General features: G+C 42.8%; 2 protein-coding genes across 2 annotated transcripts in view; both read left to right on the forward strand.

The window, feature by feature from the left end:
• Positions 1 to 3904, forward strand: part of LOC137304714 (uncharacterized) — a 217036-nt gene extending 213132 nt beyond the window's left edge. Inside the window, exon 7 of the transcript XR_010958616.1 lies at positions 1708 to 3904. The gene's annotated coding sequence lies outside the window, so the exon portion shown is untranslated. The remainder of the gene's footprint in view (positions 1 to 1707) is intronic.
• A 3966-nt stretch (positions 3905 to 7870) lies between these two features.
• Positions 7871 to 27986, forward strand: part of alpk3a (alpha-kinase 3a) — a 69710-nt gene continuing 49594 nt past the window's right edge. Inside the window, exons 1-4 of the mRNA XM_067973395.1 lie at positions 7871 to 8149; positions 8620 to 8926; positions 17433 to 17554; positions 24156 to 24273. Of these exons, the coding sequence (XP_067829496.1) occupies positions 8790 to 8926; positions 17433 to 17554; positions 24156 to 24273 (377 nt within the window). The 5' untranslated portion in view covers positions 7871 to 8149; positions 8620 to 8789. The remainder of the gene's footprint in view (positions 8150 to 8619; positions 8927 to 17432; positions 17555 to 24155; positions 24274 to 27986) is intronic.

Here is a 27986-nt window from a genome sequence, read left to right on the forward strand (position 1 = left end):
CTGAAACCCAATCTCTTGCCCCTCTAGTTGCTCCCTGATGGGATATGGTTGTTCAACCATCCTTGGAAACCTATCAGCCAAAGATTGGGATCTTGCATTGGAAAACTTTCTCCTGCAAGTTACTGTTTACCTAGTCCAAAACCAAACAGGGGGCAGACTCGGAGTGGGCTGAGGATGGGTTTGGGGTCAGGATTGTGGTTTGAGAAGAGTGACTACCAGAAGTGATGTAAAAATGTAACCAATCCTGCAAGTTTCAAATCTCTGGAACCCAATCAAGTGACACATCACCATTGGACGTGCGTATTGTGTACAGTTTTGGTCTCCTTATCTAAGGAAGGATATACTTGCCTTCGAGACGGTGCAGCAAAGGTTCACTAGATTAATTCCTGGGTTGTCCTATGAGGAGAAGTTGAGTAGAATGGGCCTATACTCTCTGGAGTTTAGAAAAATGAGAGGTGATCTAATTGAAACATATAAGATTATGAGGGGCTTGACAGGGTAGATGCTGAGAGGTTGTTTCCCCTGGCTGGAGAGTCTAGAACTAGGGGGCATCATCTCAGGATAAGGGGTCAGCCATTTAAGACTGAGATGAGGAGAAATTTCTTCACTCAGAGGGTTGTGAATCTTTGGAATACTTTACCCAGAGGGCTGTGGATGCTGAGTTGTTGAATATATTCAAGGCTGAGATAGACAGATTTCTGGACTCTAGGGGAATCAAGGAATATGGGGATCAGGCACAAAAGTGGAGTTGAGGTTGAAGATCAGCCATGATCTGATTAAATGGCGGAGCAGGCTCGAGGGGCCATCTGGCCTACTCCTGCTCCTATTTCCTATGTTCTTATTGGATGGAGCTTCATTACCTCTCAATAATGTGAGGACAAGATGCCGTAACAACAACATCCAGCATTTATTAAGGTAGAAAAACGCCTCAAGCTGCTTCACGGAAGCATAGGGAAAAATTGGATTCCACTCCAAAGAAGGAGATATTGGGAGGGGGTGACCAAAAGCTTAGGTGAGTTTTCTCGAAGTTCTTAAAGGAGGAGAGGGAGATAGAGAGGCAGAGGGGTTTAGGGAGGGATTGCAGATGTGGGGCCTCAGTAGCTGAAGGCACAGCTGCCAATGATGGGGCGAAGGGTGGGGAGATTTTTCAGAGGTTGGAAGAACTGAGAGTTGGGGGGGGTGGTGGTAGTAACATGTGAGAATGTTACAGAGATAGAGAGGGGTGAGGCCATGGAGGGATTTAAATACAAGAATCTTAAATTAGAGGTGTTGTGAGGACCAGGAACCAAATTAGCTCTGCAAGGTGATGGGCAAAAGGGACTTGGTATAGGATAGGATATAGGCAGCAGAGTTGTGGATAAGTTGAAGTTTGCGGAGGGTGGAGGATGACGGGCTGGAATAGTTAAGTCTGAAGGTAACAAAAGCATAGATGAAGGTTTCAGCGACAGATGGGTTGGGGTAGGGATAGAGGCGGGCGATGTTATGGAAGTGAATCCTTAACAATACCCGCCAGAATATGTACTTCTTTAATGTACTTCCTTAAATAATCTGGTATGCAAAACAACCAGTCCGTGTCCTTTTCTAGTGCCCTTAGTCCTTGCCCCTCTTTTGTTTATTTCTATCAATCTTATTGTTTGCTCATTTTGCCCTGTGAAATTTAAGGATCCTTATCCCTTTGAAGTTAATAATTGTGTGTACCATCTACAGGATGCACTGCAGCAACTCGCCAAGGCTTCTTCGACAGCACCTCCCAAACCCGCGACCTCTACCACCTAGAAGGACAAAGGCAGCACCTGCATGTTCCCCTCCAAGTCACACACCATCCTTACTTGGAAATATATCGCTGTTCCTTCATCGTTGCTGGGTCAAAATCCTGGAACTCCCTTACTAACAGCACTGTGGGAGAACCTTCACCACACGGACTGCAGCAGTTCAAGAAGGCGGCTCACTACCACCTTCTCAAGGGGAATTAGGGATGGGCAATAAATGATGGCCTTGCCAGCGATGCCCACATCCCATGAACGAATATAAAAAATTAATTTGTTTGAAGATATCAAGTGATCAAAATGTTATTGGTCTTAACACCTTACAAACAATTGGATTATGGATTCTATTTCATACCTGAGATTTTCTTGCCTTTCCAATAGTCTTCCTTAACATATGACGATGATTGGAAATTAGTCTGCTGAATGCTGTGTACTTGAGGATTTCAATTACACTGACCCCATCAATGGAGACATTTAACTCGACTAATTCTTGATCAAAGATTTCTGTGCATAGGAGACAGACGAAACATTTGTGAGCAGCCATTTCAGGTCAATGAAATACGTGGAATCCATCTTAGAACTGGGTTACCTCAATGTTAAATGACATATATACAAGCCTAACAGGACAGAATTATTTTTCTTGTCATTATTAAGTCACCTTTTACTTCTATAGGATTTTATAAGTGAACCCAAACAAAACCCTACTCATCAGAACTGCATTGCAGAGGATTGATAGAATAGATTTTAGTTCCGATGGAATGTCACAATTTGACATACTGAGCTACTTTGAAACAATCTGTTCCATGCCTTCATCTCATAGTACAATGAATAACTGGGCTTCCAAATTTTCAATCACAGTTTCTTTAGTTCCTTTCCAATAATATTATTGATGCAGAGATGTACCGATAGCAGATTTCCTACTCATAAACTTGTGAACACTGTAGTTATAAATAGCACCATGTCTCCTAGTAACAGCAATATACAGAACTGCCTGTTCCAGGTTATCTTAGGGTCAATCTGTGAAACCATGTGTGAGAATAACTAGGTTATTACTGAATGAGAGATTTTTGAGATTCCTCCTCCCTCAGATGAATACTAAAAGCCAAGGGAACATGTGTACATGTATCGTATTGTACTGTACGGGGGTCATTTTGCAATATTTCTCTCCTGATGTGGAGCCTCACAAGACAACAGTGCAGATGGTAGAATAAGCTCTATAATGTTATGGTCCTATCTCAAGTCTGTGCTCCCACCCAGAGAGGCTTCATGCCGGGAACAGGACCATACAAAATTATATGTATGTATGTGTGTGTATATATATATATATACTGCATACGTGCATGCCCAGTATTAAAGTCCTGATACACATACAGTACAGGATAACGGATCACTAGCAATGACTTCAAAAGCAATTGTTCAACAAGCATCAGTAGAACTACAGACTGATTAAACTCGTAACTAAACATTTGTCCATAAATTCCACAGTTTAATTTATTTTCTTGAAAAATCTTGTTACCATTTTGTTTTGGGTGTCCTGAGTTTCGCGCATAAAGTAATAGAGATGATAGCGACAGAGGAACTGAAGGTACACAGACCACTGTAATACAAGCACAAAGTAGGAAAATCTACACTTCACTGTAATACTGCACAATGTAAAAGGTACAATAGTGTATATTATGTTATACTAAACACTATGTATGCTACTATATAGTAGGATATATTAGAAATATTCTTTATAATATACAGAACTACATATATCTATTTTAGTAACTGAGGACATTTAAACTAGTTACTAATCTAGTGGTCCTGCTCTGATTTTTTTCTGAATCAAAACTGGACCCAGTTATTCTAGATGAAGATTGACCTAGGCCTTGCACATAGGCAGAATAGTACTTTTTGTTTTATATTTAATTGTCCTGAAATTACATCCTAACACCCTATTTGCTTTTGCAATAGCCTTGTGACACTCGCCATGAACCTCTATGACTTGTGCACTAAAGTTGCTCTTCTTTCATGCATTATATCGTGCGTTGACTTATGTGAACTTTATATGTGACCGGGAAATGTTTCCTAGGTGGGCATGAGATTGCCAAGCTTACAAAATGTTATATCGCTGAGCAAAAAAACAGTAAGTGCTCAGAAACTCTAGGGTGTAGCCACAGAGCAAATGGACAATTTTGTATAAAGGTTCATTTTTTTACTTTCTCCCTCCTGGTGAGGTCACTGAACTTTTTCTAATGCTGCATCCACATCCTTGGCACGATGCTGCTGCTACTGATAGTCTCAGCCACCTTATTCCATGCCTGGTGTGCCACTGCCTTCAGGACCAACCTTCCGTAGCAAGCAAACGGTGGGAATGATATTCACCGTCACTGCCCGATTGCCATTCCATTGATTTCAACAGGATGAAAATCGGGCGGGTTCTACAACAGGCGGGCGATCCGCTCCGCCAGATGACCACCCAGGCGATGAAGGTGAAAATTATCCCCCGTGCATCCCTCCTTTGCTCCACTTCCTACAGGAGCTGCTCAACAGTCTCATCATCAAAGCAGGGTGCCCTTATGCAACCTATCCTCTCCACTGGCATTCTGAATGCTTTGCCGCTGCTTTAGCCACTTCTTACTCCTCATTTGAGCCAACAGATCATTTTACTGCCAATAGTGAAATGATCTGCAGACCCAAATAAGTTCACAGCCCCATTCCAGGATATTTCCTTGCAGTCTGTGGGCTTAAAAAACGTTCACCCAGCTTCCCAATTATTTGCCCGGGTTCAGGGTTCACTGTTTCCCCCAGAGGCTCCAACATGGCCCCAAGGCGCACTTGTCCCTTTAAGCATGGATGGACCGTTAAGGCCTGCAGTTCTGCTTTTACTTCCTGGGTCATCATCACCACGCCCAATAGGAGGCCTTAATACCCACCCATGTAATGCCCAGGAAATGCAAATGAGGCCCAAGAGGAAATCCGGCCCCACAGTACTCGTGTCAGATGCAGTGCTATTTTTCTGCACTGTCCATGCGTTGTGCTCATTTCCGTGGGCCCCAGGAAAATCGCCTCAAAATAATCTAACCAGGACTCACTGCTTGCTATCCTTCCGCAAATTGCTTGTCCATTCCCAGATTTACCTTCAATCCCCAGCGTTTTCAGTTTATTGAGTAGCTTTTCATGCAGAGCTTTGTCGAGTGCTTTTTGGAAGTGATGACACACCACATCAAAGTCTATTCGGGATGTCACTACTTCCAAAAAGTAAAGGTGGCTGATCAGGCGGGATCTTCCCTTCCAGTGTTGGCTGTTTATTAGATTTGATCGTACTCCTGATAATTCCATCCTGACAATCGAGTCCATTATTTCACTCAGTATTGGAGTAAAGAAAATAGGTGTAATTTTGACTTTGTGCAATGGTGTAACTCGGGCAATAGCCAATTGGCAGCCCGTTTTACATCTCTCTCTCGATTTTTATTTCATGCCGATTCACTTTTGCCAGTTTTACACTATCGCACAAGGTCAAAATTACCCACAGTGGTCTATAATTGCCTGGCTTCGCTTAGTCACCCTATTTGAAAATGGACGCCATGTTAGTCTGTTTCCAATTTATCAGTGTTCATTAACTCCCTCATAATGTCCATCAATGCCTCACAAGTCTCATATCTGGTCTCTCCTAGTACGCTGGGATTAATACTATCCATCTCTGGGGATCTATTTATTGTTACATTTTATTTTAACTCTGGTTTCTGTGTTTCAGACTACTCTTACAGGCACCAAAGAGCATTTTCACAGCCTGATATATGAGTAAATTTCATAGCATGCCATTTCTGCTATTGACAACGTGTTGCCCATAGCGGTTGCTAACCACTAACCCTGATCATAGAATCATAGAAGCGTTACACCACAGAAGGAGGCTATTTGGCCCATCAAGCCTGTGCCAGCTCTTTGTACAAGCAATCCAGTTAGTCCCATTCCTCCGCTCTTTCCCCGTAGCCCTGCAAATGTTTTTTCTTCAGATATTTATCCAATTCCTTTTGAAAGCCACGATTGAATCTGCATTCACCACTCTTTCAGGCTGTGCCTTCCAGATCATAATCCCCAACCTAATACCGTAATCCTAACACTGTAACCCTAACATCCTAACCTCCGAACCTATCCATTAACCCTTAACCCTAACTCCAACTCTAACCCTAACCCTAACCACTAACCCCTAACGCCCTAATCCTAACACCCTAACCACTAACCTTAACCGTAACCCCGAGCCATAAATGGTACAGTGTCAATAGCACGGTGCAAGGCAGGCTGCAGTGTCGATAGTCAGGATGCAGGCTTCTTCATGCCTGATATTCCAAAATGGGCTCCCAGAGCATCAAGGCCGATTCAGGCATAGGTCAGGATTGTAAGACACAATATAGACGTTGAACATATATGAGTCAAATAGGTTTGAGAACCTAAAGGTTTGTTAGGGATGCCTAACTCCCGGTATTTTTGGTACTTACAGATGAAGGATGTTTTGAATAAGTGGGGTAAGAAAAGATTCCAGTGAGCAGCAGCTCTCCAAGTTTGAAGACCTCACCCTGTGTCAAAGATTGGTTAGGCACCGGATGGAATATTGCCTTCAGTCTTGGGCACCCTCCTGTAAGAAAGGTATCAAGGCATTGGAGAAGGTGCAGAAGAGACAATACAAGGGATGAGAGGCTTTAGTTATGGGGAGAAACTAGAGAAGTTAGGGCTTTTTTCACTAGAACAGAGAAGGTTAAGATCAGGTGGAAGTGTCCAAAATTATAACGGGTTTTGATCAGGTGAATAGAGAAAATTATTCTCATTAGTCAGTGAGTCAGTAACCAGAGGACACAGATTTAAGAACATCACTTAAAGGTTGAGATTTTTTTAATGTAGAGGGTCGTTAGGACATGGAAAGCCCTACCACAAACAGTGCTAGCTCATTCAGATTAAACACCCACACAGAGTGCCCACGATGATCAGTAGGTTATCTCAAAAGAGGCAGAGGGAGGGAAAAGCAACAGCCCAATGCACTTATTTGGCACGGTACTAAATTAAAGCCGATCAGTGGTGGTCTAATGAGGGTCCTTTTACTATCACTGAAATAATGTTTCCCCTTAGTAGAAAAAAATATAACTCATCATTATTGGTGATAAAAAGTCTGATGTTACTAGGGTGAAAATTGGACATTTTGTTATAAAATTCCAGTGGAAGAATGCAGTGGGATAACGTAAACCTAGAAAGATGTGACAGGTCATCACTGATATATCTAACAAATGCTGCAACCTGTCCTACCACCCAAAGATGCGCAAAGAAATTAGTTGCATCAGGATGTCCTAAAGCAATGCTTTATAGCCAAAGGGATTATTTCTGAAGTGTTATGTAGTAAATACATCAGCCAGTGAATGAATGAACGAATGACCAGATAATCTGCTTTCAGTGCTGTCGGCTGAGGGAGGAATACTGGGCAGTACATCTCCGTGCCCTTCTTCAAATAGTGCCATGGGATGATTTACATCCACCTGAACAGGCAGACGTGGCTTTGATTTAACGCGTAGTTTGAAAGATGGCACCTTCCACAATGCAGGACCCCTTCAGTACTGCCCCGGATTGCCAGCCTCAGATCTGTAACGGGGCTTGAACTAGGGTTGCTGACTCTAGTTGGCACATTCCTGGAGGTTTCATCACATGACCTCCCAGCTCCAACCATCCCACCCACTCAAACAGCTCCCCCCATCTCCAATATTTTTATAACTAATAAATTAAAATGTTCAAAGAAAATGAAAAAAAAAACATTTTTTAATGCCTCTATGATTTTTGATAACATCAGTGTCCAAGAGATGAATCCTTAATTCCTGGAGGCTCCAGGACAATCGGCAACCCTAATTTGAACCCACAATTTTCATGACTCAGAGGTGAGTGCTACGAACTAAGTCAAACTTACTCACTCTTTCCTATTACATTTAAAGCACAGGGTGGATGAACTATTGTTTCCTTTTAGCGCATGGCAGGGTTGTGCTGCACCTTTTGATTGACGGCTCCGGCTGAGCTTTCTTGGCCAAACTCGCCTGGCATGTGCTGGTGAGTCAGACGTTCAAGCACAACATGGGACACAGCACAACATCAACGCATTTGGGAAATAAAACGAACAGCAATCAGCAACACACTCTCAAAACATCTCCAGCAACCGCATCTAATTGCATCGACTGTTATTTTTGCTGTGTGTGCGCGCGGTTTTTTTTGTGTCAAGGATGCAAAAAGTAAACTTTTGGAAAGTGCCATTCACATTTGCAGATTGCAGGGTTCCTTAAATAGTCCTGGGAAAGGAGGGGATTTGATTGACAGCTGCAGCCATTGGTACAAGGGGGGCTAAGGCAAGTCTCAGAGGAGGCGGAATGGTGAGTACACATTTGTTTCCATTGTATTAGAGCTATTATTTTCTACATTACAGACCATTTTAGCCTCGGATCCATTATGAAACACACTTCTGGTGACAAGGTAAGTGTGCTTTCTCAGGGAAAACGAGTGTATCGCAAGACAGTCTTCTGAAGCTGTCGCTGGTCTATTTTTAACCCGAAACCTTAGCACCGTTATAACTTTGCACCCATGATACTTCTTTCTTTGTTTAATTTGCGTGTGTTCTTAAGATTTATTTATTTTTGTAATTGCAAAAACATTGAATTATTTTTTAAAAACGAGAGAAATTTGAGAGAAAATTGGCTGTATTTTCAATGTTAAATTTATGTATAGTATGTGTGTGTGTATATTTATATATAATTTTTTTTGTTAACCGATTTTTGAAATAGGATGGTTCTAATTTGAGAGTTGCTGCAACTAATTTAACTTGTGTTGCAACTTCCTCCAACAGCTGGTGACTTGTGTATAAAATCGAAAGGATTTGTGTCTGGTTTTATTTGGGACTCTTCGTTGGATTAAAATTCCAGGGGGTCTGAATTCAAGAATTTTTTACTGTCAGGAGTCGAGTATTTGAAACGATCTGTGAGATTCTATCTGCATAAGCTCAAAGAGTTGGAAAAAATGAGTTCCAAGCGAGATATCCGATCTTATTCCACCAACGGCCGTTCTTATTCCCTTGATAATAACGAGGAGGACGAGCCACCAGTCAGGGGAGAATCCAGTCGTAACTACTTTCTCAACGTGCGACCTGAGAACAGGTGAGATCTGAGCAAACGTCCCCAAGTTAATTTCAGGATCATAGGAGCGGGAGTAGGCCATTCAGCCCCTCCAGCCTGTTCTGCCATTCAATTAGATCATGGCTGATCCCTATCTTAACTCCATCTGCCCACGTTGGTTCCCTAACCCTTAATACCCTTGCCTAACAAAAATCTATCATTCTCAGTTTTGAAATTTTCAATTCAAGTTCCAGATTACCACTACTCTTGCAATGCCATGTCAACCCAATCTCAGCCTGAACCCCCAGAGATAGGACTTATAGCAAGGTATCAGGACTTGGGATGGTTGTTTGCATATCTTGGAGAGTGATCTTTGTGGTGAAATTGCTGAACTCATCAAAGAATCATAGTATCTTACAGCACAGAAGGAGGCCATTCGGCCCATCATTCCTATGCCAGCTCTTTGAAAGAGTTATCTAATTACTCACACTCCCCTGCTCTTTCCCCATAGCCCTGCAAATTTTTCCTTTACAAGTATTTACCCAATTCCCTTTTGAAAGATACTATTGAATCTGTTTCCACCACCCTTTCAGGCAGTGCATTCTAGATCATAACAACTCGCTAAGTAAAAAAATTTCTCCTCATCTCCCCTTTGGTTCTGTTGCCAATTATCTTAAATCTGTGTCCTATAGTTACGGACCCTCCTGCCAGTGGAAACAGCTCCTCCTAATCTATTCTATCAAAACCCTTCATAATTTTGAACACCTCTATTAAATCTCCCCTTAACCTTCTCTGCTCTAAGGAGAACAATCTCAGCTTCTCCAGTCTCTCCACATAACTGATGTCCCACATCCCTGGTACCATTCTAGTAAATCTCACCTGCAACCTCTCTATGGCCTTCACATCCTTCCTAAAGTGTGGTGCCCAGAATTGGACACAATGCTGCAGCTGAGGTCTAACCATACTTCTTCCCTATTTTGACCCACTGCAGCAAAAAGGGCTAAATTGCACATCTGATGTGTACAAGGGTGTGGTATTACCATCAGCCTAGCGGCCTACAGTAGCCAAGGACAAGCAGCAGACTGATTTCCTATCGATCACCATTGAGAGTTATGCTCGGTTTCTTTTTTTTGTACAATAGTATATAAATTTAGCTTTTTTTTTAATAACGTTATTTGTTCCATAACACTTTCATTTTTTTGTCAGCTGGAGTGTCAGGGTGGAGAGTGATAAGGGTAGGATCCCAGGATCCTTTATGCAAGCCTTAATCACTTGCACTGTCAGTAAAATAAATCCCACTTATTAACAAACCATTGTTGGTATTTATTTCAAAAGCAAAATACTGCGGATGCTGGAAATCTGAAATAAAAACAGAAAATGCATGAAAAGCTCAGCAAGTGAGGCAGCATCTGTGGAGAAAGAAACAGAGTTAACGTTTCAGGTCGATGACCTTCCGACAAAAGTAACTGAAAACAGTCCTGCAAGCATTCTAAGAATCCTCTCCATTCCTTTCCAGCATTTTCTGTCGGTATTTATTTTACTGATTAATGCAGGAATATCATAACTTCTATATTATATATTAAAAATGGTAAGTCTAACATGCTTAGACATCACACGCCAATCATCACACGCCAGATGTCATGTTTTGTTACAGATGCAAATAATGCTAAGGTGCCAGATGATTCTGAACTGCAGCCTGAAACTGACACGCACCTTCCAATCTGCAAAGTTTCCTGATTAAACAACAGTTAAACACTGGTCTGAGCAGGTGTTTACATGGCAACACTTAGACTTTGTGGCCTTAAAGAGACACAACACTACCTCCACAGAATCATTAAAGTCACAGTATAGAAGGAAACAATCTTCCACTATTTATCCTCTCAAAAACTTTCATTAATTGAAAATCCCTATTAGTTCCCCCTTAACCTGTTGCAGTGGAAAAACCCCCCAATTTTTCAAGCCCCTTATGACTATACCATGTCCCTCCAGGTGTCTTTCTGGGGAATCTTTGCTGTACTCTTTCCATTGTTTTAATACCTTTTCTATAATGGGGTGTCCAGATATTCATGCGATATTTCAACAGTGTCCATACCATTGTCTTGTACAATTCAATATCATATCCTTGCCTTTATATTAGTGATGTAAGGAATCTTACAACACCAGGTTATAGTCCAACAGTTTTATTTGAAAATCACAAGCTTTCGGAGGCTTTCTCCTTCGTCAGGTGAGTGTGACACTCACCTGACGAAGGAGAAAGCCTCCGAAAGCTTGTGATTTTCAAATAAAACTGTTGGACTATAACCTGGTGTTGTAAGATTCCTTACATTTGTCAACCCCAGTCCATCATCGGCATCTCCACATCATTTATATTAGTGACTCCCAGAATCTCATTTGCTCCTTTATGGCCTTTTCTATTCTCACTTTTAAAGGTCTATGTATTTGCCCCCAATATTTTTGCCATTTAGGGTATTTTTCCTTTCACTCTTCTGTTTCCCAAAATGTAGCACTCTACATTTCTGTGCCCAAACTGCACCTGCCACTTATCTGCTCACTCCGATAAGCTATCTGTCATTTCATGCAGTCCCTGACATCTTTCCTCACATTTTACCACGTCCTCTAATTTGATAACATCAATATTATTCCTCTTGTGCCTTTGCCCAAATCATTTATACAAATGGAAAACAAAAGAGAGCCCTGGGACACCCCAGCAGCCACCAATCAGAAAAACACCCGTTTTCCATTACGTTGCTTTTAATACGGCCTGCTTTAATTTTTGTAACAAGACTCTTATGTGGCATCTCATCAAATTCCTTCGAAAATCCATTTATACAGTTTCCGCCCCATTTACATCCATTCACTTAGTGATTTCCTCAAAATATCAATTAAATTCTTCAACCCTTTAAAAATGCTCGCTAATTGATTTGACCGATTCCTTTTCAAGTGTTCTCTGACTTCATCCTGTGTTACAGACTATAAGTTTTCAGACAACCTGGCCTATATTCTTCTGGTTTCTCCATTTCGCCTTTCTTGATCAGGCGTGTAACTTTTTTTTAATACAGTTTCCTGTTGAATATTTATCTGTAGAAGTGGCTCTTTCACACCCTCCTTCGGTTGCCCTGCAGATCTACCATTGTCGAAATACAAAATGGTCCCTTTATTTCCATGTGGTTCCACCCTTCTTTGACTGTCCTTTTACTTATATAGAATTACATAGAATATACAGCACAGAAACAGGCCATTTGGACCAACTCGTCCATGCCGGTATTTATGCTCCACACAAGCCTTCTCCTATCCCACATCATCTCACCCTATCAGCATATTCTTCTATTCCTTTCTCCCTCATGTGTTTATCTAACTTCCCGTTAAATGCATCTATGCTATTTGCCTCAACTACTCCTTATGGTAGCGAGTTCCATATTCTAACCACTCTCTGGGTAAATATTAAAAGATCTTGATATTTCCCTTTATGTTGACTGACTGTCTTTGTTCATATTCTCTCTTAGCCTCCCTAATCTCTCTTTTTGCTTCCTCTCTGTACTTGTTGTTTCTCTCGTAGTTTTCTTCTGTATTATACTCCGTGTTTATCAAATGCCTTTTCTAACCTCTCTCTTCATCCATTGAACCCCAGCCTTTGATATAAGCCATTTACTGCTGCTTGGAATGTACTTAATCTGCATCTTATCTATCTTGTACTTAAATATGTTCCACTGCTGATCCGATGTTTGATGTGTCATTTTTTCCAACCAGTTGATCTGGGCTAGTTTCAACCCATTGAAATGAGCTAATTTGACTCCAACATCTTTACCTAGAACCCCTCCTTTTCTTTATCTGTTTTCAACCTGATCCTAGTTAAGTTATAATAATTATTTCTGTATTCTCCAACCCTCGGATCGTATATCTGTTACCTAGTCTAGCTCTGCATCCTGCCTTGTTGGACATTTAATGTAGTAAGTGTGGAAATGCTCCTGCAAGCATTCTAGGAATCCCCTCCATTTTGGCCACAAACATTTGTCTCATTCTCGCTCACTGAGGAAACTTAAATTCCCCCTATTTCCAATTCTGTTACTACTACAAACCTCTCAAAATGGCTTCCAAATCTCATCCTTGATGTCTTTTCCCATGATTTGGTGATCTATAATGTCCTCCAAGACCTGCAGCAGATCCCTTACTATTTCTTAATAAAACCTAGACTGACCATACACTACCATCAATAAAAACTTTTCTGCAGTTGTAAATAATTTCTTCTCTATCTCTCCTGGAAATATTGTAGCCGGGAATATTTAGTCAAGTTCCTGTCATTCTAATTAGAGCATCTATTTCCATGACTTTATTTCTGATGGCGGATTAATGCATTGTGCACTCCCGCTCTTATAATGCAGTGTGTCATCTGACTTATCAGGAGCAATGTCCTGAGAGATCTGATTATTTATACCAATCACACTTTAGATGTCACCCTTCAAGAGCCAGAAGTCACAAACGCAGGTTTCTTCTGACCCAGAGCTGGGAGTTTACAAGCACCGGCCAATCTGCAGACTTCCCTGAACTAACACAGTTACTGTACCCGTCTATATCAACTTTGGCTTTGTTGGCTTAAAGGGACAGGCCATAACAAACAGAGCTCCACCTCAGCAGCAGAATAATACGTTGCACATTACATAGTAGAAAGTGCCTGAGTTTATAAAACAGTGCTTTCTCTGACGTACTGCAGGTAATTTTAACTGGTGTAAAACGGACGATATCGGATCTGGGAGCCCATTATACACACTGCCTGAAAATCGGATGGGGTGTATAGTGGGCGACTGGTCTAATATCGCTCATATTACACTATCACCGAGAGTTAAAATTACCCCCACTGTGAGATCAGGGATATTTTTAGTGTGACTGAATAAATCAAAGTCCGCAAGAAAGACTTGCATTTATATAGTGCCTTTCACAACCTCAGGATATCCCAAAGCACTTTACAGTCACTGAAGTACTTTTCAAGTAGTTACTATTCTAATGTAGGAAACACAAGTCAATTTGCGCACAGTAAGGTCCCACAAACAGCAATGCGATATTGACCAGATAATCTGCTTTTTAGTGATGTTGGTTGGGGGATAAATATTGGCCAGGACACCAGGGAGAACTGCCCTGCACTTCTTCGAAATAGTGCCATGGGATCTTGCACTGAAGTGTCAGCCTAGAATATGTGTTCAAGGGGGTAATTCTGACTTTGTGCGATAGTGTAAAACAGGTGATAGCGAGATGGCAGCCCATTTTACATCTCTCCGCATTGACTTCACTGGAAATAAAAATGGGGAGAGATGTAAAACAGGCTGTCAACTCACTATCATCCATTTTACACTATTGCACGAAGTTAAAATCAACCCCCAAGTCTCTGGAGTGAGGCTTGAACCTACAACCATCTAACTTGGAGGCAAGAGTGCTACCACTGAGCCACGGCTGATACCTGTATAGCAATGGAATTATTCAGGAGAAATTCTTTGGCTCCAAGCTTCTCATTGTCTGTGTGAAGGAGTTGATGGCTGTAAATGACAGTGTAAATTTTCTAAATGTGCATTTCTCCAAAGAGGGCTTGGGATTTTCTGATATATGCTCTTGGTGGTGGGGGGGGCGGGAGTGATGTCAGTGATGGGGGTGGGTTCATGACCCTATCCCTACCAATCACTGCGGTTGGCCAATTTTCTATGTCAGAACTCAGCCAAAACTGACTGCAAATAATTTACTCACTAAACTTTTAAATTCCTGATTATGATCGGGTTTCTGTTATGAGTCTGGCGCCGATGCCAATGCTGGCAATTGGAGGTACGCCATCATGCCTGTTCTGTGCCAAGTCAGCCAAATCTGGGCTTCTATCCCCACCGCTCCCCCAATCCTTTGACATTAGCTCCACCCCTGGGTGAAGTTTCATGACGGAAGTGGGCTTTTGTAAAATTTCCCCTTAAGCCTTTCTTACCTAAAATATTGTCTTTATTGATGTTACTTTGGCCACATTTCAAAATAAGTCAAAAAGGCAACTTGTTTTATAAAATCAAAACAGAAAATGCTGGAAACACTCAGCAGGTCAGGCAGCATCTGTGGAGCGAGAAACAGAGTTAATGTTTCAGGTCAATGACCTTTCGTCATCTTCCAGTTCTGATGAAAGGTCATCGACCTGAAATGTTAACTCGGTTTCTCTCTCCACAGATGCTGCCTGACCTGCTGAGTATTTTCCAGTGTTTTCTGTTTTTATTACAGATTTCCAGCATCCGCAGTATTTTGCTTTTGTCTTAACTTGTTTTAGAATTTATAATTTGTGCACTGTCAAGTGACCATGAAGCTGTCGGATTGTCGTAAAAACCCAATTGGTTCACTAATGTCTTTAGGGGAGGAAACTTGCCATCCTTACCAGGTCTGGCCTATATGTGACTCCAGTCCCACACCAATGTGGTTGACTCTTAAATGCCTTCTGAAGTGGCCCAGCAAGACACTCAGTTGTATCACACCAGGGCAACCAGGGATGGGCAATAAATACCGGCCTTGCCAGTGACACCCACATCCTGAGAATGAATAATATATCAAAAAATGTTTTAAAAATGAAGTTCGAGGAGTATTTCCAGCTGGACACTGAGCTGCAACTAAGCAGGACTTACAAGCCAAAGTGATATGTTCCCTGTGTGTAGGTTCATCTTTGCCAGTAGTATTTTATTTTGCAGTGCACACTATATGTAGACCATTTCCATCATAGGTGCCACCAATAGCCTGTGTCACCTGAAAGTATTGTGCTGTAAATATTTGCTGAATCCCAAGATGGAAGGCCTTTCAGCCCATCTTAGTTCATCCATCCATCCCCAAAGTTCCCCCATTGCAGCATCTAATTGTTTCTTAAAGGATTCCAGGGTTTGCATCTCCCCATCTCTATCTGGGAGTCTATTCCAAGTGTTGATCACACTTTATGTGAAGAAGAATTTCCTGATATCAGTTCTAAATTTGCCTTTTACTGGTTTAACCAAATCCCCCTTTTCTACTCAGTATTTAATTTAAAATTCCTTTAACTATCGCACACCTATATAAGATCATCTCTCAGACACCTCCTTTCTGGGTTCAACAGCCCAGGTTTCTTCAGAATACAATTTCCACCCACACCGAGCGGAGATTAGAGACGTGATTTGTGACACTTGTGGTGGACCTCTATTATTTTAGTGGCAAACTACTTGGCAGACTTGTTTCATTGAGAAATACCGTGTAGTTAGCTCGTTGGGTAATTGAACTATGTGGTGGGGTACTGAATCATGCAGACCAGGACAGCCCCATTTTGATTATTTGGGTGGGGAGAGGGGGTGATGTGCTGGCAGCAAATTAAGCTCTTCTTAACACCTTAGAAGCAGATTTAAATTTTGGGCCACTGAATCACTGCTCTCGGGTAGATCCTGGTAGGGTGGAGGGAGAGGGCGAGTGGGGGGTCCAGCAGTAGTCTTCGGGGGTCTGCTGTGGAGCCGAGAGCAGCACTGCTGGACATCCCGGTGCCACATTCAGGTAAGTATTTTTTTTACAAACCTACCTTTTTGGTGGTGGCCTGGTTAGGCCACATGTAGACCTGGTTTTCCTGAACAATTTTGGGAAAGGGTCCTGACACAGGCATCAGGCCCCCCTATTTGCAAATGCAGTGTACCTAACGCCTGATTCAGGTGCCCAGGACGCCTATACTTTAATCAATATGGCGGGTGATGCACTTCCGGCGTGAAATATGCGCATTCACGCCGCCTGCCATATTGGATGCCTGCACAACATGCGGCGTCAACGAATTTCTAGACCAATGTGTTTTTGACATTCCTCTGCTCGCTGTTTTAATGAAAGTGTTAGTCCAATTAAAATCAATGGGTTAATTCCCCATAAAATAGCAAACAGATGAATGTCACACAAATGCTTTGATCTTTTTATAACCTCCAACTGTAATTTCTAGTTAATATTGGTTGAGCTTTGTTTATGATTAGATTTCAGTTTGTAATGCACTCTTAGGTATCCATTACTCTACATAGACCCCACCTTAATCAATAAGATTACAGGCTGTAGGTCATCCCCAGGTATCCATTATTCTGTACTTAAATCACCCAGTTATCTTGATTAAATTACAGCCTGTAATTTATTCTCACCCGTTCATTTTTTTTAGTGTGAAACTGCTTGCACCCCTCAATTAGATTGCAACTTATAACTTTATTCTCTATTTATCTGCATCCATCCATTCTGGAACCCAATTATGGTGTAATTCTTGTTACGAAATTTTACTGACGTACAAAACATTTTTATGGCTAGATTTAAAAATCATCTCAGCAGGAATTGACTGTGCATGATGGAGGTCACTTTAGAAGTAGCTGTGGCGAAATGACGCATATCTGTTCGTGGTAAATTATTTATTGGATTTCACAGCGCACACGGGGTTAAAATTGGTTACTGCTAGCTGTTTCTGCAGGCTGCATAAATTACACATCCTGGGATCGGATGTGGTGGAATTTTTACCCTTAAATTTGTAAAGAATATCTCGAACACTATTTGTTATCTTTTCTTTTAGGCAAACGTTTTGCACCATCATCGCTCAAATAACTGAAGAGACCCAGCCAAGTTTTGAAACCACACTTAAATCTCACGCAGTATCTGAAGATACCGACGTCAAGTTTACCTGCATGGTGACAGGTAATTATACGAGAACTCGGTTATGTCCTTATGTTGGGGGTTGTGATGAGACTGTTGAATGATTTCATGTGCCAGTTGGCTTTATTGCTGGTATATACTTCTTACTTATTGTGATCAAAGCATTATCCAGCTACTGTTGTTGGACACTCAACAAGGTGTCACAAGCTTGATGCTAGTCTTGAAAGCAAAGCCCAACTACAAATCCCAAACGTAAATCTTCAGAGGACACCAGCCTAGAGTATTTTGTTCTCAGTAAGGAGATCCAAGCTTAAACGCCAATATTGAGAGTGCAGTCTAAAGGCTAGAATCTTGTAATGCTAATAAGGAGACGAATCTCAAATCCTAGTCTCCACAGTTTAGGAGGTAGACCGGTGGAGCATTTGGCTTTAACAAGGAGACTTGAGCTTAAAAACCAGTCTTGAGAAATCCAGGGAACTCCCATGTAGGATGCCTGACCTCAAATATCACTCTCAAACATTGCCCAAGAGCTCAGTTTGGCTTTAGGCTGCCTAAATTTCATTGCCACTGATTCGTAAACCTGTAATATAGACAGGAAGGAGTGGTGCTAAAGAGGCCCTGGGAATATACTGATACATGTGTTTAAGATGGGACTGTACAAACAAACAGAAATTCACCATCAGGCAGGAGTTAAGGCTGCTGGGGGGAAAGTATAGGGAGAGCATTAATCAGCTGACGCTGCTTGATACTAACCTGGGATTGTTTGGTGCTGATTGCTGACTCCCAAAGTGGAAAATTATTCCATAATCCAGCATGGAAATTCCTCACTTTGAGAGGAAAGATTCACCAAAATATATCAGTTGATAGGAACAAGAGTAGGCCATTCATTTAGATTATGGCTGATCTGTATCTTAACTCTATCTACCTGCCTTGGTTCTGTAATCCTTAATACCCTTACCTAACAAAAATCGATCAATCTTAGTTTTGATTGAAGAAAGTGGAGCAGTGTTTTTGCATGAGGCATGATGAGGGCTTGTCCTGAATTTATTTTTCTCCTTGTGTGTTCATTTGCTGTCCTGGTTTACTGCTTTCTGTCACATGATACATTTTTGTGTTGTATTGGATAAGTCTAAACTATTTGAGTCATCTAACATGTTTGGCTCTTTGTGAAGCAGATCAGATCATGTGAGAGATATTCAATTACAGACTATCCCATTGACCTGCTTCCAGTTGTAAGTTACTGCCTTGTCTTCAGTATTGTGTAGGCAGAAGCCCCGAATTTAACTCGGGACGAGCGGCGAGCGCGGGACTTGTGGGGCGAGAGTCAAGATGGCTGACGTCAAGTCGCAGCCATTTTAACTCCTGGGCCTCATTTAAAATACACTGGGCCTGATTCCCCTCTCGTCAATGACATCTGGGCGTTGGGCAGTAGGAGGCTGCAGCCTGCAAGGTAAGTGAGCAGGCGCAGGACCGAGGCGATTATTGGAAGCCTTGGGGCAGGAGAGGCCCGTGGATTCCTCATGGGGCCTGGAGGGAAAATCCTGCTCCTCCTGGCCCATGTGGAAACATTAAAAACAGTTTCTTTAGAGGGCTCTTTGGGGCCGTGGTTCTACTTCCCGACAGGTTCCCCGCGTGCGGTCCAGGGTTAAAATCGAGTCGCGGTCCGAATTATGTCATTGGTCCGTGACTTTTACATTTTAATGAGGCCCTTGCCTGCCTGGGGTGCAGGCCTCACCGGCTGGCTGAACCACGCCTGATAAAATGGGGCGGAGTGAGAGTCCGGCATGGAACAGATGGCAGGGCAACGCTGCCTCTATTTTAACCCCGCTCCATTCTCGTTGGGTTAAAATCGGGGCTAACAATCAGCAGCAAGTTTCTGAGGCAGAAGAACTTCACCAACTCCTGATAATGGCGGATGGGTCGAGAACCAGAGGTCACAGATTTACGGTGATTGACAAAAGAACCAAAGACGATGTGAGGAATAACTTTTTTACGCAGCAAGTAGTTATGATCTGGAACGCGCTGCCTGAAAGAGTGGTGGATACAGATTCAATCATGGCTTTCAAAGAGGAATTGGATGAATATTTGAAGAGAAAAAATTTGCAGGGCTATGGGGAAAGAGCATGGGAATGGGACTAACTGGATTGCTCTTACAAAGAGTGGGCACAGGCTCGATGGGCCGAATGGCCTCCTTCTGTGCTGTAACGATTCTACGATTCTAATATATTCATGTACCATGCATTTTGTTCTGTTCTGTGATCTGCTTTGAAACTGGGATTAGGAAGTTTAAGAATAGGAGGAGGCTATTCAGCCCATCGAGCCTGCTCCACCATTCAATCAGATCATGGTTAATCTGTATCTCAACTCTATTTATCCACCTTTTCTCCATATTCCCTTGATACCTTTTACCTAACAAAAGCTATCGATCTCAGTTTTGAAAGCTCCAATTATCCCCCAGCCTTTTGGCGGTCAGAGTTCCAAATTTCTACTACCCTTTGTGTGAAAAGGATTATTTCTATTCAGGATGGGGAGAGGTGGGTCCATTCCAGTTTCAAATTAGGAATAAAATAAATCAATTAATTTCCTGATAGACCATAGTGCACAGCTACTATCACAATTTATCTCCATGGCATTGGTTGTACAAGTGCAGAGTACACAGGCTAACATCTGACAGTCTACTCATATCTAGTTGTATGAGGCTTGCTGAACATTACAGTAAGAAGAAAGAAAGAACTTTCATTGATATAGCACCTTTCACAACCCTAAGACATCCCAAAGCACTTCGTAGCCAATGAAGTACTTTTGAAGTGTAGTCACTTTAGGTTGTATTGTAGGAATGTTGGCCAGGACACCGGGGAGAACTCCCCTGCTCTTCTTCGAAATAGTGCCATGGGACCCTTTCCCATCCACCTGAGAGGGCAGACGGGACCTCGGTTTAACGTCTCATCAAAAAACAGCACCTCCGACATTGCAGCCTAGTTTATGTGCTCCAGTCTCTCGTGTGAACCTACAACGTTGTGACTCAGAGGCAGGAGTGCTACCACTGAGCCAATGCTGGCACCTGTGAATCATAGGCTCAGTGTGCGGGTTGATAAGGCATTGTTGACATATCACTGTATGTTATCTTGCATAGTACAATGGGATCTCTTAAGAAGATGATTGATATAACGGCCATTTAAGTTCCAGTAATTTAATAATGATCTGCAGCACGATTTGTTTCTGGAATGTCCCAAACACTGGCATTATTCTGGCGATGGACCTGTTTTTAATGCAGAATATGACCTGTTCTGGAATGGACAGAAAAATTGACCGTGGTTGTTAATCCCAGAAATGTAATCAATAATTGAGACTGAGAAATCAGTAAGAGCAGAAACACAGCCCTTATAAACAGCTGGACATGTTTTGAGACTCTGCAATGTCCCCAGTTTCTGTTTACGGTTTTGCACAATGGAAAAAATGATATTACACATCGATTCAATTTTATTTTCGTAACACACCATATGACTTCAGTGCACAGGGAAGAAACATGCAGAGACATGTGAGATAAGATCAAATGAATGTTCCCCATGCTGCAGGCTTCTGCTGTTGGTCTCTTGTTGCAGTCTTCAGACTTCTGTGAGGGACCCTGATTACAGAACCTCTCAGCAATGTACATGTAAATGAAAATAACTCGTAAATGCAATAAACCACACCTCGTGAAGGTACACAAGAGGAGAAAGACGAAAATTCACTCACGTCTGGCATTGCACAATTCTTGTTTGTCTCCGTGTTATAGAATCTTACAGCACAGAAAGAGGCCATTCGGCCCATCGTGCCTCGACCGGCTCTTTGAAAGAGCTATCCAATTAGTCCCACTCCCCTGCTCTTTCCTCATAGCCCTGCAATGGCTGTACAGGCGCAGGACACACAAGGGGCAATTTTCATGCCCCTATTGCCTGAAAACGGGCGCTAACAGGCCCACGGGTTGCCCGCTCTTTCTGATTTTCGGGCAGGCCTCAATTTAGGCGGCCAGAGCTCCCGCTGGAAACTGGCAGGGGCCAAATAAATAAACAAATGCAAATCGGGGTGTGATGACGTAGTTATGACCCCCGACTCCATTTTCATCTCTGCCTGAATTGCTGCCCCCTGCCCACCAAATATGGGCGGTAGAGGTCAGGAGGTGGCCATTTTGAGTGTTCTTTAAAAGGATCCTCAGCTGCAGTCAGGGAAAGCTGGAAGTGGGTTTGGCACTCTGGTACTGCTTATGGGTTCTAGAGTTTTAAAGGCTCCCAATAGTTAATCTCTTTGCTGCTGCAGATGCTGCAACTATTTTTATTGCTATTCTGTTTCACTCCCAATGCTTCCGCCCTCCCCTTTAAGGGCCTTCAAAGGTAAATGAAGCCCGATCACCAAAATGGCTCTGGACTCCACGCCGATTCCTTCACGGGGAGGGGAGGGGTGGTGGGCATGGAGAGCACATCCCGTCCACTGGCCACCAATTAACACTGTATCCCAAAATTACCGTCCCGGGGGGGGAAAGTCTGACAGTTCACTTATGTCTAGTACAATGTGGGGCTATTGGATCGTCTGTACATCAAATACAGGAAAATCGGGTGTGGAGGAGCACTCACCCCTAATGGAGTCCATTAATTTTCAATCCATTTAAATTAACGAACAGAAAATCAGACAGGCACCCTTACTTCGGTGTTCACTCTGCCCTGTCGGATGTTCCTGCGTTCGCTGTGCCCAGGCAGTTTAGTGGCTCCAGGCAGGAGAACAGGAAAATCGGCCCCTCTATGCCTTGATGTCAGCTCCTCTAACTCTACACAATATACTAAGTACACTCATGCCTGCTGTTTTGTAGCTGATGTATGTATTGACTGCTGTACATCTTACTGTAAAATAAACATGGCTTGTGATGAGTATCTGTTTAAAAAGCTGACTGTTCCGGTGCTACATTTGCATTTGCAGCATAACTATAATATTAATAGTTAATAATACAGTGTCAGCCGTGGCTTGGTTGGCAGCACTCTCATCTCTGGGTCAGAAGGTTGTGGGTTCAACTCCCACTCCAGAGACTTGAGCACAAAATCTAGGCTGACACTCCAGTGCAGTACGGAGGGAGTGCTGCACTGATGGAAGTGCCGTCTTTCGGACGAGATGTTAAACCGAGACCCTGTCTGCCCTCTCAGGAGGATGTAATAGATCCCATGGCATTGTTTCCAAGTAGAGCAGTGATGTTCTCTCTGGTGTCCTGGCCAATATTTATCCCTTAACCAACATTATTAAAACACATAATCTCAATGCTGTTAGACATCTCGATGTCTAAGTCCAGTGCTGTGTATTTGTCACCAACTGCTTGATTCAGGTCCTCAGAGCAGGGGTTTTTGATGTGGCCTCCATGAGACTGCCCCTCCAGAGTGCTCAGGCCGCTATAACAGCGAATGACAGGAAACAACAACAACTTGCATTTATATACCTCACTTAAAGTAGTAAAACGTCCCAAGGCGCTTCATAGGAGTGATTATCAAACACTGAGCCATATAAGGAGATATTAGGACAGGTGACCAAAAAGCTTGGTCAAAGAGGTAGGTTTTAAAGAGCGTCTTAAAGGAGGGGAGAGGGAGGCGGAGAGGTTTAGGGAGGGAATTCCTAGAGGTTAGGGCCTAGGCAGCTGAAAGCACGACCGCCAATGGTAGAACGTCGGGGATGTGCAAGAGGCAAGAATTGGAGGAGCACAGAGATCTCGGAGGGTTGTAGAGCTGGAGGAAGTTACAGAGATAGGGAGGGGTGAGACTATGGAGTGATTTGAAAACAAGGATGAGAATTTTAAAATCGAGGCATTATAAACTGACTTTGTAACTAAGGAGAGGGGAGACATGGACTTCTTAGGATATCTGGAACAACTATGAGGTTCTCAAGGAGATGTTATGTTCCATATAGGTCTATAATATCTTGTAATTCTGTTATTATTAAGGGATCCCCTCCTTAACATTTGGCCCTAGTAACTGGATTCAGTAATCAGCAAAGACTGACAACCCCTTGGTCCATATCAATATTAAGTGTCAGCTATGGCTCAGTGATAAATCGCTTCGCCTCTGAATCAGAATGTCGTGGGTTCAAGTCCAACTCCAGAGACTTAAGCATGTAATTTTGGCTGGCACTCCAGTGCAGTACCGAGGGAGTGCTGCACAGTCAGATGTGCCATCTCTCAGTTGAGAAATTAGGCTGAAGCTCCATCTGCCCTCTCACATCGTACAATTCGAAGTAGAGTGGGGGAATTCTCCTGGTGTCCTGGGCAATATGTATCCCTTAACCAACACTTAATAAAACACTTTATCTGGTCATTATCACATTGCTGTTTGTGGGACCTTGCTGTGTGCAAATTGTCTGCCACGTTCCCTACATTACAACAGTGACTACACTTCAAAAAGTAGTCTGTAAAGCGCTTTGGGATGTCTTGAAGTTGTGAAAGGTGTTATATAAATGCAAGTGCCTTCTTTATTTCCAATATTAACAAATACAACGGATATAAAACCATCGGTCCTGAATATTTTTGTGCATGTTTGATTTTTTTTACCATTTTGTAACTCAGGTTGAGCCACAATATGACCGGGAATGTGTGTATGACACAATGTCTGACTTGGTTGTATTCCATTGCTAGGACACCCAGCGCCAGAGATCACATGGTACAAAGATGAAATGGAGATGGACCGATATTGCGGCCTACCCAAATATCAAATATTCCGCTATGGAAAGAAGCACTCACTTCATCTGTACAAGTAAGTGAAGGAGGGTGGGATTCCCTAAAATGGAGGAGATCTTTGCTCTGATAGTCAAGACAGGCCAGATTTCCTCTCAGTGAATTGTTGTATTAATGCCCAGGTGCCCAGACAGGAAAATTAGCCCCTGGGCATCTTTTGGTTGTTACAGGCTGAGAGGGGTTACAGCGCCACCTCTGGAGCAAGCAAGAATAACAGGCCTTCTTATGATATTGGTCACTGCGCCACATCTGGCCGAAGTAAGAGTAGCAAGGCATTACTGTTAGAGCACTATCCTTTAATTTCAATGCGTCCCCCTGAAGCTACTTCTGGATTTACCAACTCCAACCAGCCAGCCCACGATAGATGAATATAGGACCTTTTATTCTCTTCTACCCCCCCCCACCACCCAACCAAACCTCAGAAGCCAAGGCTGAACTAACTGCCTTAATCTCTAAACATATATCAGCACCAGACTATGCAGAGCCATATCAATATCCCTTCACCCCTCACCCCTGCAAGCACTGTGAAATCTAAATGTCTTCACAAAATATATGTCTCTATACAAACTTTTGAAAAATCAGTAGAAAAATGCTTGTATTAAAAGCTTCCTCCAGTATGCACCATCATACACTCCCAGGTTAGATACAGTATGGATTAGACAGAATGAAGCTCTCCCTACTCTGTACTATTTAACAATCCAGGTGAAAAATGGTACAGGTGTCTTGCAAAGTAAAACCCAGCTACTCTGCCCATAAGGCATTCCACTTTGAGGTATACCATGGGTTGATCGACAGATAAAACTTTTTTTTTATTCGTTCATGAGATGTGGGCGTCACTGGCGAGGCCGGCATTTATTGCCCATCCCTAATTGCCCTTGAGAAGGTGGTGGTGAGCCGTCTTCTTGAACCGCTGCAGTCCATGTGGTGACTGTTCTCCCACAGTGCTGTTAGGAAGGGAGTTCCAGGATTTTGACCCAGCAACGATGAAGGAACAGCGATATATTTCCAAGTCAGGATGGTGTGTGACTTGGAGGGGAACGTGCAGGTGGTTTTGTTCCCATGTGCCTGCTGCTCTTGTCCTTCTAGGTGGTAGAGGTCGCGGGTTTGGGAGGTGCTGTCGAAGAAGCCTTGGCGAGTTGCTGCATTGCATCCTGTGGATGGTACACACTGCAGCCACTGTGCGCCGGTGGTGAAGGGAGTGAATGTTTAGGGTGGTGGATGGGGTGCCAATCAACTGGGCTGCTTTATCTTGAATGGTGTCGAGCTTCTTGAGTGTTGTTGGAGCTGCACTCATCCAAGCAAGTGGAGAGTATTCCATCACACTCCTGACTTGTGCCTTGTAGATGGTGGAAAGGCTTTGGGGAGTCAGGAGGTGAGTCACTCACCGCAGAATACCCAGCTTCTGACCTGCTCTTGTAGCCACAGTATTTATATGACTGGTCCAGTTAAATTTCTGGTCAATGGTGACCCCCAGGATGTTGATGGTGGGGGATTCGGCGATGGTAATGCCGTTGAATGTCAAGGGGAGGTGGTTAGACTCTCTCTTGTTGGAGATGGTCATTGCCTGGCACTTATCTGGCGCAAATGTTACTTGCCACTTATGAGCCCAAGCCTGGATGTTGTCCAGGTCTTGCTGCATGCGGGCTCGGACTGCTTCATTATTTGAGGGGTTGCGAATGGAACTGAACACTGTGCAATCATCAGCGAATATCCCCATTTCTGACCTTATGATGGAGGGAAGGTCATTGATGAAGCAGCTGAAGATGGTTGGGCCTAGGACACTGCCCTGAGGAACTTCTGCAGCAATGCCCTGGGGCTGAGATGATTGGCCTCCAACAACCACTACCATCTTCCTTTGTGCTAGGTATGACTCCAGCCACTGGAGAGTTTTCCCCCTGATTCCCATTGACTTCAATTTTACTAGGGCTCCTTGGTGCCACACTCGGTCAAATGCTGCCTTGATGTCAAGGGCAGTCACTCTCACCTCACCTCTGGAATTCAGCTCTTTTGTCCATTTTTGGACCAAGGCTATAACGAGGTCTGGAGCCGAGTGGTCCTAGCGGAACCCAAACTGAGCATCGGTGAGCAGGTTATTGGTGAGTAGGTGCTGCTTGATAGCACTGTCGACGACACCTTCCATCACTTTGCTGATGATTGAGAGTAGACTGATGGGGCGGTAATTGGCCGGATTGGATTTGTCCTGCTTTTTGTGGACAGGACATACCTGGGCAATTTTCCACATTATCGGGTCGATGCCACTAACTCCTTCTATAGTACTCACCAAGTATTCCTGAATCATGCACAGTACATGATCGATGCAATGCAAAGCTCCCTCAGCATCTCTACGATAATCCCCCAAATTTACCTGCATTTACTCTTTTTAACCTTTCGCCGGTACAAACTTTAATTCGCTTTGAAGAAACTACAGCCAGGAAAGCACTGAATTCTGTTCCATGACAGTCGTTCTTTTTGTTTAATCAATATTCAATCAGGGCAGCCTGACATCGGAGTGAGTGGAATGGGTCTCATTTCAGTGGTAAAATAGTGACATCAAGAAAAGGCTTTTTAAAATGTTGTGTAAAATATATTTAAGCTTTGTGTCTGTCACTGCTCATTGTCTAATTTCCCGATAATCAATTGTAAATGATCTCTCTATGTACCTGAAATAATGATGGCCCCATCACTAATGATGCAAGTGTCAGACCCAGAGTCAGAGGAGACGCAGTTAGTTGATGGAAACATGAAAAGTAGCACATGGCAGGGAGTGATTTTGATCTAACATTAGGATTCAGACGATGTTTATAATCCACTTAAGCTCTGTTGTCATGGATTATGATCTGATCTGAACCTCTAGTCCTGGGTTACCTTACCGTCTGTAACTTACTCTCAGGTGTTCATCACTGTATGTATATATACCATCAATTAGACTACAGCTTTGTAATCCTTCCAGATATCCATTATTTATTCCATATATAAACTACCAAATCACCTTGATTAGATTGTAGCCTTTTAATCACTCTCAGGTATCCATTATTATACAACCTGATGATCACTTTGAGGTATTGGTTGATTTGTACATTAAAGTTGCAGTAAATAGAAAATTGGAATCGAGGGGAAACTCTTTAGTCTCGTTGTTTAATCAATCTGTAATTGAGTCCACCTTCAGTTTCACCTAGCTGCACTCCTTGCTGCATGCCCATTATCATAAAATTACATAGAAATTTACAGCACAAAAACAGGCCATTTGGCCCAACTGGTGTATGCCGGTGTTTATGCTCCACACCCTACTTCATCTAACCCTATCAATATATCCTTCTATTCCTTTCTCCCTCATGTACTTAGCTAGTTTCCCTTTAAATGCATTTTTGTGCTTTTACACTGCCTATTTTTACAGTTCCCATCTAGGGAGAGCTGTCTTTGCACACCTTTTACTTCCTGTCAGGTGACGCTCACGTGCTGTTATGTGGAGACCCAGTTGTGAATTACAGGGACTCCTTGTATTGATTTTCCTGAAATGCTCCTGTGAACCAATGGCTAGTTCCTAGTCACACATTTTCATGGGTGTACCATGCTATCGGTTCCTCTAACATTGGGACATTCCTATTATGCCGCAGACAACAGCGAGAAGCCAGCCCATCTCCTGTAATATGAATAGAGATCTTTAAAATATATAATTTGTAACTGATTTCAACCAGTAAATTCCTGGATTTTTCTGGGTTGGTAGATTGGTTA

The sequence above is a fragment of the Heptranchias perlo genome, chromosome 38 (assembly GCF_035084215.1).
Source record: "Heptranchias perlo isolate sHepPer1 chromosome 38, sHepPer1.hap1, whole genome shotgun sequence".
In the NCBI taxonomy this organism is placed as follows: domain Eukaryota; kingdom Metazoa; phylum Chordata; class Chondrichthyes; order Hexanchiformes; family Hexanchidae; genus Heptranchias; species Heptranchias perlo.